General features: G+C 43.7%; 1 protein-coding gene across 2 annotated transcripts in view; it reads left to right on the forward strand.

Annotated features, from left to right (window-relative positions):
• Positions 1–12,164, forward strand: part of grm8b (glutamate receptor, metabotropic 8b) — a 185,674-nt gene that overhangs the window by 135,618 nt on the left and 37,892 nt on the right. For both annotated transcript variants that reach the window (XM_071405520.1, XM_071405519.1), the window contains exons 4-6: positions 288–423; positions 1,273–1,427; positions 1,577–1,714. In XM_071405520.1, the coding sequence (XP_071261621.1) occupies positions 288–423; positions 1,273–1,427; positions 1,577–1,714 (429 nt within the window). The remainder of the gene's footprint in view (positions 1–287; positions 424–1,272; positions 1,428–1,576; positions 1,715–12,164) is intronic.

Below are 12,164 nucleotides of genomic sequence, written 5' to 3' on the forward strand. Positions count from 1 at the left end.
TCCACCTCTTCACTCCTTTCTCTCTCTCGCCCCAACATATCTCCACCCCTCCATTCCTCTCTCTCCCACCCTTTCCTCACTCACATATCTCTTCTCATTGCCTCTCTTGTAAGCCCTCCACTTCTCTCTCTCTCCAACCCTATCTACGCCTACAATCCCCTTCTCTCTCATCCCCTCCCTCTATTCCTCCTTTTCTCTCACTCCTTTCCCCTCCCCTGTCCACCCCATTCCACTTCTTTCTCTCCTTCACCCCCCCTCTCTCTGTCCTCCTCTTCCTCTCCCCACAGGTGGCGTGTGCATTGCCCAGTCTCTGAAGATCCCCAGGGAGCCGATGCCGGGGGAGTTTGACAAGCTCATCCTGCGACTGCTGGAGACCTCCAACGCCCGAGCCGTCATCATGTTTGCCAATGAGGACGACATTCGGTGCGTGTCTCTGTCACACAAACACACCCACTCGCGCACACACACACACACAAACACATACACACACACACACACACACACAAACACATACACACACACACACACACACACACAAACACATACACACACATTCTCCTTTAGTCAGTACACTCTAGGCACCATCGAGTCAAGTACAGAGGGTTTATCCTCCATCAGTTAATCCACAAACTCCTCACTGTGGATTGAGATAACAATGTTTCGATTAACTCCAGGACACTTGGTAAAAGGGCCTTGTCTATGTGGTGCAGTGCCTTGCATTGCTCTTCCTTTCAGCACATAGGACTCAGAGGTTATCTCCACTTCATCTGATTAAGATTGAATTAGCCGGTGATGGTAATCTGCACAGTTGAATATTAGAACTGGAATGAAAGCATTTTTCCCGTACTTCTCACCTGAACACCTGCAACCCGAGGGAGGGAAACAACTCAATCCCCCATGCACCAGAGGGTAATAAGTAAACTCAGTTTCCCAAAATCCTGAGGACTAGCTAGAGCCACGCAGCTTTCCTAATATTGTTATATTGTTATATTGTTATATTAGGCCGGATCTCCCTGAGGTGGAACTCAGGAGGAGTTGAGAACTTTGGGAGAGGGTGACTTTGCAGGAATCAAAACTTTAAATGGCTTTGTTTCACATTTACCCATTTCTTTAAATAGTAATATGGACGCCATCAGTTAGATAGATCATTGGAGATATCGGAAATGTATCTCAGATTGGATGATGCTGCAGTTGGGGTCAAATCCATACAGTAAGTGAATTTGAAATTTACTGAATCGAAATGTAACAACTTTCTTTTTCTTTTTCTCACAGCCGTATCCTGGATGCGGCCAAACGCAACAACCAGACGGGTCACTTCCTGTGGGTGGGCTCAGACAGCTGGGGCTCCAAGATCTCCCCTGTGGTCCAGCAGGAGAGAGTGGCAGAGGGGGCCGTCACCATCCTCCCCAAGAGAGCCTCCATAGACGGTGAGAGATCAGGGGAGACTGAGCCCAGCAAACAATGGGACATAGTGGATGTGTTTCTAGCACTGTGAGTGCTAATGTACAACCATTATGTGTTATGAAGTGTGGCTTTAACCTGAAGGTGAAATACATTTATATTGTCCTTATCCCAGCCTTCGACCGTTACTTCCGGAGCCGTTCCCTCTCCAACAACAGGAGGAACGTGTGGTTCGCAGAATTCTGGGAAGAAAACTTTGTGTGCAAGTTAGGGATGCATGGCAAGCGACCTGGGAGCCCCAAGAAATGCACAGGTACAGCATGTTCTATCTTATGTACTGGGACTGTGGGTGTTTGAGGGGAGGAGGGCATAACTGGAAGAGTATTCACTGAAAATACTTGTTCAATTGTGGTAACGGAAATAACCTTAACCTTGGCTGCCATTTCCACACAAGAGGGAATGTCATTGTCTTGGGACGAGGTACAGAAGAGAGAACCCCATTTTCTTGGGACGAGGTACAGAAGAGAGAACCCCATTGTCTGGGGACGAGGTACAGAAGAGAGAACCCCATTGTCTTGGGACGAGGTACAGAAGAGAGAACCCCATTGTCTTGGGACGAGGTACAGAAGAGAGAACCCCATTGTCTTGGGACGAGGTACAGAAGAGAGAACCCCATTGTCTGGGGACGAGGTACAGAAGAGAGAACACCATTGTCTGGGGACGAGGTACACAAGAGGACATGCCCTCGGGCAGCCAGAGAGTCTGCTGCTGGGGAGTATCTGCATCCAAATTCTCCACAGACCCTAACCCTGCTAGTGTGGATTACCTCGCCCCCCCCAGCCAATCAATGCCATGTTTTTGATAGGCAAGAGGGGATGGATGTTGGTAAGAGGTGGAGGGAGTGTTGTGCTTTTGGGTAATTCTGCAGTTGCTGATTCTGTTACGTGCGTACAGTATGGATTATTAAGGTTAATGGTCCTATGACCTATTACAATTTACTTTGATTATCTCAGCCCCCCTGCACCAAGTCTAGGCTGACTCATACCTCCAGTTATAGCAATGTCATTTCATCCCACTGGAACGCCACATTCAGTATCTAGGGGAATATGTGGGGAAAAGGGTGTGCTGTAGTTTGAAATGGGAAACCGTATGTGTCACTCTTCTGATGTAAGTGCCTGAGGCAGAAACAACCATATTACAGACATGCTGTATGACAGAAGATGTGGATTGCATGTGTTTGTGTTGAAGACATCTGGAGACAAAGGATCCACACGCTCTCTCTGTTTGTGTGTGTGTGTGTGTGTGTGTGTGTGTGTGTGTGTGTGTGTGTGTGTGTGTGTGTGTGTGTGTGTGTGTGTGTGTGTGTGTGTGTGTGTGTGTGTGTGTGTGTGTGTGTGTGTGTGTGTGTGTGTGTGTGTGTGTGTGTGTTTAGGAAGACTTTATGTACGTTGTGTTGAATGCATGATCATTTGTAATAATAATATTTTCAGTCATAAAACGCTGTTCATTCGCCTGTGCAATAGTTTTTTAGTAAGTGTGTGCATTTGCATTTGGTTTTGTATGTAGGATGTGAGTGTATTAATGTGGCTACGTTTGAGATTTTTCTCGCCCCAAAAACTCTGTTTGTGTCGGGGGGTATGCTGAGACAGACGGCTGTCCCTAGCCCGTATCCCAGACAATGCTTATTGTTCTGACACGGTGACTTGAAGTAATGAGAATAATTATGGTGCTGTCGTCTCCGTGCGTCGCTCCGCTCCTTTTGTCCCCTCCCTCCCTCCCTCCCTCCCTCCCTCCCTCCCTCTCTCCCTTTCTCTCTCCCTCCCTCCCTCCCTCCCTCCCTCCCTCCCTCCCTCCCTCCCTCCCTCCCTCCCTCCCTCCCTCCCTCTCTCTCTCTCTCCCTCTCTCTCTCTCTATCTCTCTCTCTCTCTCCCTCCCTCCCTCCCCCTCTCCCTCTCTTTCTCTCTCCCTCCCTCCCTCTCTCCCTTTCTCTCTCCCTCTCTCTACTATTTATCTGCAGTAGGATGCACACAACGCTCCAGTGCTGATAGATTCAACAACACACAGCCAGATTGACTGATTATTATCAGATTTTTTAAAGGGGAGGCATCAAATCATGACAGCGTGACAAAAAACGCAACACATTCTGTCACGTAACAAAGCAGATACGTAGAAAGCATCACACACTAACTTTGGTGTGGAAGGAAATTATAAAAAGTCGTCGCACTTAAGCCGACTGAGTGAGACAGCCAGATCAGCCCGAGGGTTGTTCCAAAGTGAATTCCACATCACATAGCTCAGCCCATACAGCGCTTGTCTGCTGAGAGCTGCATTGTGCTGACTACAATGTCCCCACTGTGTGGGGGCGAAAAAATGTAATCCTTGATGATTTTGAGGAGTTTTCTGGAGCACAGGCACTTTGGGACAAATCCTTTGGAACATGTCAGACACACCAAACAGGATTTGGGAAATGCACGGTGAGAGTAGCCAGGCAGCAGCAGGGCCGAGAAGAAGAACAAAAAAACAACAATCTCAGCTTTCCAAAAATACCCCCTGTATCATACAGTATCCCCCTCCATTATGAAGCTCGTGTCATTTTGCCTGAGCAAGGTAGACGGTCTGAAAGCCGTTTGCCCCTGTCAGAAGCACTCCGGGCTTTTTTTGCTCTATTCTTTCCCATGTGCGAGAGTGAGGGTAGCAGCTTGAATTGATTTTATTAGCAACTGGAGATTGAGTTTTAGTGAGGAGAGGAGCTGCATCTTTTATCTGGAGCAGAGTAATCATGCAACAAGATAAACGGCTGAATCAGCACTAACTCTGGTCATCGACCACCTGTGTGTGTGTTTGTACTTATTTTTTAGTTTATGGCCATTGCAATATCACACAATACCCCATCCTTCTTTTAAACCTACAAAGAAAAGAAGTGCTGACATACTAGAGAATGCATGTCGTGTTCATGTGATTAAAACCAGGTGTTTGTGGACATATACAGGGTCTATAGAGAGTCTACCCTTGGATTTCTTCACATTTTATTGTGTTACAAACATTCTGTAACACAAAAAATGGATTTTTTTAGATGAATGAAAAATAAAATAGTAATATTCCTTGATTAGATAAGCATTCAACCCCCTGAGTAAATACATGTTAGAAACACCTTTGCCAGCGATTACAGCTGTGAGTCTTCTTGGGGAAGTCTCTAAGAGCTTTGAAAACCTGGATTGTGCATATTCTTTTCAAGGTGAGGACGGAATGACGCAGCGGTCTAAGGTCCCTGCATCGCAGTGCTAGAGGCATCACTGCAGACCCGGGTTCGATCCTGGGCTGTATCCCAACCGGACGTGATCGGAAGTACCATAGGGTGGCGCACAATTGGCCCAGCGTCATCCGGGTTTGGGGAGGGTGTGGCTGGGGTAGGCCATCATTGTAAATAAGAATTTGTTCTTAACTGACTTGCCTAATTAAATAAAGGTTCAATAAAATATAATATTAAAAAAAAAGTGTTGGGGATCATGGATAGACAGACATTTTCAAGTCTTGCCATAGATTTTCAATCAGATTTAAGTCAAAACTGTAACTAGGCCACTCAGGAACATTCACTGTCTTCTGGGTAAGCAACTCCAGTGTAGATTTGGCTTTGTGTTGTAGGTTATTGTCCTGCTGAAAGGTGAATTTCTCTCTCAGTGTCAGGTGTAAAGCAGACGGAAGCTTTTTTTGTCTTTGCTTAGCTACATCTCCTTTCTTTTCATCCTGAAAAACTCCCCAGTCTTTGCCGATGTCAAGCATACCGATACCATGACGCAGCCACCACCCTGCTGTTAAATAAGGAGGCAGTTACTCAGTGATGCGTTGTGTTGGATTTGTGTGCGTAAGTACGTGTAAGTATGTGTAATGGCGCCGACAGAGGGCTGCTGTGCTTCTAGCTCTTAGGAAACATTGCAGTATTTTTTTTGTATGTATTATTTCTTATATTATTACCCAGAATTGTTTATTATTTTAAATAATTTTTTACAAGCATTTTGCTACAGCCGCAATAACATCTGCTAAACACTGTACAGAATATGACCAATAAAATGTTCTTTGAATATTTATGTTTGTTGGATTGTCTATGTACTACAAGCAAATGTTAGTTTGTGTGTGTACAAACCTGTGTGTCACCACATACTACATACAGTCGGAGCAGACAGGAAACAGTGAAATGTAAGCACCAGTTCTCTCAGGCATAAACATCAGATATCCTGTGAAATGTCAATGATGTTTAATTTAGCATACTGATTTGCTCTCTTCTGTCATTAAATCCTATGTGAGGCTTAAAGCCGAATTGTGTCTGCAGTGGCCGTACAGCATTTACTTGCGATGCGGCCTCCACAGAAGTCAAAGCATTCATACTTATTGTGCTTCGCAGAGCAGAACAGAGCTGCTGTGAAGGAAGTTGTCAAGGAAGTGAGTTTGTGCTTATACAGGACCTCCCACCTCCACCTACCGTCAACCAATCATGTCATTGTGGAGCTCTACGGAGCCCTCCGCATTGTTGCAAAATTTGGGAGTTGATTTGGCCTCCGCAAGCCTCCGGAGGCGCCGCAATTGCATCCCACCCTCTGTATGAACTTCCGGACTCCAATGCTGGATCAAGCATAAATGAGCTTCAAAGTTCAACCATACTGTAGTGTAAAGTGCCATTACACAACCACAGATGTACCCACTTGCTTCTTATGCAGTTAACCATGGAGTGTTTCCCCTACACTATTATGTTGGGCCACCCGCCTAGCCGTCACCCACTTCCAGTTAACCTCTATTGGCCACCGGGAAACGCCAGAGGAACAGATACCCTGAGGCAGAATGTTCAGTCACGAACACACACTTAATAGCACTTGTGTAACAGCTGTATAGTTTCTCCAGCCTCGAGGCAACAAATACAGAACAGAAGCCATAGAAGTCGCTGTAAAAGAGCTGTTCTCCAGTGGGAAATGAGAAGAGTCACAGCAAAGGAGTTTCGGAATCAACACACACTTATGCTCTAAAAGGTGGTATACAATCCACTGCAATGTGATATAATGCAGAACTAATGGGTGGCTTCAGAGGCGAAAATAAGCTGTTTTGTTCCGTGAAAGTGTGTGTGTGTGTGTGTGTCAAGTAGGTCAGGTGTGTTAAGTGCACTGTTAGATGGTAATTGCTGTTGCTCATAATTTAGTACCTCTTTTACTCAGTTTGACAGTATCTTGCTGTGATGATGACATTGAATACTCTGTGGGCACTTGTCTTTTGTAGTGGAGGAGAGGGAATCAAAAATGAATTCGCATCGAGTGCATTCGGAAAGTATTCAGACCCCTTTTCCCTAATTTAGTTACAGCCTTCTCCTAAAATGTATTAAATAAAAAATTTTACTCATCAATCTACACACAATATCCCATAATGACAAAGCAAAAACAGGTTTTTAGAAATGTTAGCCAATGTGTTAAAAATAAAAAACAGAAATCAATGTGCTTCAGACACTTTTTCTGAAACTCAAAATTGAACAGGTGCATCCTGTTTCCATTGATCATCTTTGAGATGTTTCTACAACTTGATTGGAGTCCACCTGTGGTAAATTCAATTGATTGAACTTGATTTTGGAAGAAACACACCTGTCTATATAAGGTCCCACAGTTGACAGTGCATGTCAGAGCAAAAACCAAGCCGTAAGGTCGAAGGAATTGCCTGTAGAGCTCCGAGACAGGACTGTGTCAAGGCACAGATCTGGGGAAGGGTACCAAAACATTTCTGCAGCATTGAAGGTCCCCAAAAACACAGTGGCCTCCATCATTCTTAAATGGAAGAAGATTGGAACCACCAAGACTCTTCTTAGAGCTGGCCGCCCGGCCAAACTGAGCAATCGGGGTAGAAGGGCCTTGGTCAGGGAGGCGACCAAGAATCCGATGGCCACTCTGACAGAGCTCCAGAGTTCATCTGTGGGGATGGAAGAACATTCCAGAAGGACAACCCTCTCTGCAGCACTCCACCAATCAGGCCTTTGTGGTAGAGTGGCCAGACGGAAGCCACTCCTCAGTAAAAGGCACATGACAGCCCGCTTGGAGTTTAGCAAAAGGCACCTAAAGACTCTCAGACCATGAGAAAGAAGATTCTCTGGTCTGATGAAACCAAGATTGAACTCTTTTCCTGAATGCCAAGCGTCACATCTGGAGGAAACTAGGCACCGCTCATCACCTGGCCAATACCATCCCTAGGGTGAAGCATGGCGGTGGCAGCATCATGCTGTGGGGATGTTTTTCAATGGCACGGAGGGAAAGATAAACAGAGCAAAGATCCTTGAATACCTCATACTGGGGTGAAGTTTCACCTTCCAACAGACAACGACCCTAAGCACACAGCAAAGACAACGCAGGAATGGCTTCGGGACAAGTCTCTAAATGTCTTTAAGTGGCCCAGCCAGAGCCTGGACTTGAACCCGATCAAACATCTCTGGAGAGACCTGAAAATAGCTGTGAAGTGACGCTCCCCATCCAACATGACAGAGGTTGAGAGGATCTGCAGAGAAGAATTGGAGAAACTCCCCAAATACAGGTGTGCCAAGCTTGTAACGTCATTCCCAAGAAGACTCGAGGCTGTAATCACTGCCAACGATGCCTCAACAAAGTACTGAGTAAAGGGTCTGAATCCTTATTTAAATGTAATATTGCATAGGGTATTGTGTGTAGATTGATGAGGGGGGGGAATTATTTAATCAATTTTAGAATAAGGTTGTAAAGTAACAATGGTCTATAAATGGTCTATAAATCACAGTAAGTTAGGGGTAAACACCCCATTTGGTCTATAAATCACAGTAAGTTAGGGGTAAACACCCCATTTGGTCTATGAATCACAGTAAGTTAGGGGTAAACACCCCATTTGGTCTATAAATCACAGTAAGTTAGGGGTAAACACCCCATTTGGTCTATAAATCCCAGTAAGTTAGGGGTAAACACCCCATTTGGTCTATAAATCACAGTAAGTTAGGGGTAAACACCCCATTTGGTCTATAAATCACAGTAAGTTAGGGGTAAACACCCCATTTGGTCTATGAATCACAGTAAGTTAGGGGTAAACACCCCATTTGGTCTATAAATCCCAGTAAGTTAGGGGTAAACACCCCATTTGGTCTATAAATCCCAGTAAGTTAGGGGTAAACACCCCATTTGGTCTATAAATCCCAGTAAGTTAGGGGTAAACACCCCATTTGGTCTATAAATCCCAGTAAGTTAGGGGTAAACACCCCATTTGGTCTATAAATCACAGTAAGTTAGGGGTAAACACCCCATTTGGTCTATGAATCACAGTAAGTTAGGGGTAAACACCCCATTTGGTCTATGAATCACAGTAAGTTAGGGGTAAACACCCCATTTGGTCTATGAATCACAGTAAGTTAGGGGTAAACACCCCATTTGGTCTATAAATCCCAGTAAGTTAGGGGTAAACACCCCATTTGGTCTATAAATCACAGTAAGTTAGGGGTAAACACCCCATTTGGTCTATAAATCACAGTAAGTTAGGGGTAAACACCCCATTTGGTCTATGAATCACAGTAAGTTAGGGGTAAACACCCCATTTGGTCTATAAATCCCAGTAAGTTAGGGGTAAACACCCCATTTGGTCTATAAATCCCAGTAAGTTAGGGGTAAACACCCCATTTGGTCTATAAATCCCAGTAAGTTAGGGGTAAACACCCCATTTGGTCTATAAATCACAGTAAGTTAGGGGTAAACACCCCATTTGGTCTATGAATCACAGTAAGTTAGGGGTAAACACCCCATTTGGTCTATAAATCACAGTAAGTTAGGGGTAAACACCCCATTTGGTCTATGAATCACAGTAAGTTAGGGGTAAACACCCCATTTGGTCTATAAATCACAGTAAGTTAGGGGTAAACACCCCATTTGGTCTATAAATCCCAGTAAGTTAGGGGTAAACACCCCATTTGGTCTATAAATCACAGTAAGTTAGGGGTAAACACCCCATTTGGTCTATAAATCACAGTAAGTTAGGGGTAAACACCCCATTTGGTCTATGAATCACAGTAAGTTAGGGGTAAACACCCCATTTGGTCTATAAATCCCAGTAAGTTAGGGGTAAACACCCCATTTGGTCTATAAATCCCAGTAAGTTAGGGGTAAACACCCCATTTGGTCTATAAATCCCAGTAAGTTAGGGGTAAACACCCCATTTGGTCTATAAATCCCAGTAAGTTAGGGGTAAACACCCCATTTGGTCTATAAATCACAGTAAGTTAGGGGTAAACACCCCATTTGGTCTATGAATCACAGTAAGTTAGGGGTAAACACCCCATTTGGTCTATGAATCACAGTAAGTTAGGGGTAAACACCCCATTTGGTCTATGAATCACAGTAAGTTAGGGGTAAACACCCCATTTGGTCTATAAATCCCAGTAAGTTAGGGGTAAACACCCCATTTGGTCTATAAATCCCAGTAAGTTAGGGGTAAACACCCCATTTGGTCTATGAATCACAGTAAGTTAGGGGTAAACACCCCATTTGGTCTATAACTCCCAGTAAGTTAGGGGTAAACACCCCATTTGGTCTATAAATCCCAGTAAGTTAGGGGTAAACACCCCATTTGGTCTATAAATCACAGTAAGTTAGGGGTAAACACCCCATTTGGTCTATAAATCACAGTAAGTTAGGGGTAAACCTTTTAGGTCCTATTGATTTCCTTTTCTTTTGGCCTTTAAACACTGCACTACTTTGATGACACAAATTAGGTCCAGGAAAGATACTTGTGTAGTGTAAAGAGACAGATCTAGATGCAAATCTCTCTTTAACTACCTCCGGAGTGGTACAGTGTAAAGACAATGGCTCTCCCACACCACATGTCCCTGCAACAATTACCTTAATACCAGTAGACAGCATTTTTGCTCTGTTAGCCAAATTGAACATTAAATGCTTTTCAAGTATCCACACATTTGTCAATCATTGCATTAATCAAGTGTGTGGAATATGGTATGTGGAATATGGAATATGGTTTAGATGAGAAGCTTTTATTAGTTATTATTAGTCTATTCACTATAGTATTTATGGTGGGGGAAAGTGGGGTATATTGAGCCCTTTTTTACATTCATCACCAGTACGTCAAGGGAAATAAAGTATTCTTTCTAACAAAGATATTTACATATATTTAAGGATGTTGTCTATCTCTGGAAAACATAACGGTTTTAAAAACATAACTTGGGACAAATGACCTCGGGCTTGGGGTAAGTTGAGCGTAGGGACAGGGTAAGGTGAGCCTTGGGGTAAGTGGGTGATGGTATCCTGTGACAATGGGTGACGGTGCCTCAAGGTCAAAGTTTAATTAATGTAATGGGGTGGGGTATATTGTATATCTTAAATGTATGCCTACATTCAGATATAGATCTCTATGTTCAGTATTACTCACATGCTGACTACACCGGCCACGCGCATGCGTTCACGTGAGCCACTGCACGCATGTTGATTTTCTCCATCCACACCAGACGCGACCATGACAGGCAGGTTAAAATATCAAAACTAACTGTGAACCAACTACATTAATTTGGGGGCAAGGTCGAAACACACATGAAACATTCATGGACATTTAGCTATCTTGCTGTTGCTAGCTAAATTAGCTGGGATATTAACATTGGGTTGTTATTTTACCTGAAATGCAAATGGTCCTTTTTTTTTTATTTTGACCTGGAATCATACACAATTGTGGGTTTCTCTCGTCCGACCATTAACCCTTGAAAAGCTGGGCATCGAGTAATGCCGTTCTGAACCAATGCATTCTAGTAGTCTAATAAATACATATGCTATTGCAAAAATAATCATTTTGTTGTGTTTTTGAAGATCTTAGGTAACATTATAATTTGTTTATGTTACTGTAGGCTTTTCATTGTAAAAATGAAAAACCACAAAACACCACAATTCAAGTGTCATACACCATCACAAAGAAAAGTATTATTATTTTAAAGCAGGTCTTAAGAAATACATTGTGTTTCAATAGAACAGAATAGCATATTTAAAGTGTTATTATGTTACTAGTCTGTGCTTGGTAGCCTTTGCAATGCGTACTCACACAACGTGGCCAGTCTGGTTTGGGTGTTACCCTTCTATTTCTTGACCAGTTGTCTGGGACAGGGATGTTGTTTCACTGTGCCATGACTCAAGAAATAGAAGGGTAACACCCAAACCAATTTCTCTACAGGCTACTAAGCCTAAGAAACTAGTCCGCGAGATTCTTGAAATGTTTATCAAGCTCAGACTCCATGTCATCAGATAAAACCTTGTGTGCCTCTCCCATAGCCTTTCTTTAGCACAGGTACGTTCCTTTTCTTTTTTTGTCACTGTACCTCTTCAGTGTCATTCAGTCTATTTTTTAATCCCTTGCTGTTGCTCGAATAGACTTCTTCCCTTCTCCCACTTCCTTGGCTACTCTGTCAAGAACATATTTTACTCATGTAAATCCATGTTGAGAGAGAGAGAGAGAGAGAGAGAGAGAGAGAGAGAGAGAGAGAGAGAGAGAGAGAGAGAGAGAGAGAGAGAGAGAGAGAGAGAGAGAGAGAGAGAGAGAGAGAGAGAGAGAGAGAGAGAGAGAGAGAGAGAGTCACTTGAGAAAAATTTGAACATGCTCTATGGCTCTATGGGGGTGGTCTTGAAGGGCCACAGTCATTAATTGTAATTAATTAAGATAATTAAATATCTTAGACACAACGACCCGAGGTCAGAGGGCACAGTGTCTGCATTCCATCATGCCATTTGTGCGCC

Source organism: Salvelinus alpinus, chromosome 6 (genome assembly GCF_045679555.1).
Source record: "Salvelinus alpinus chromosome 6, SLU_Salpinus.1, whole genome shotgun sequence".
NCBI lineage: Eukaryota > Metazoa > Chordata > Actinopteri > Salmoniformes > Salmonidae > Salvelinus > Salvelinus alpinus.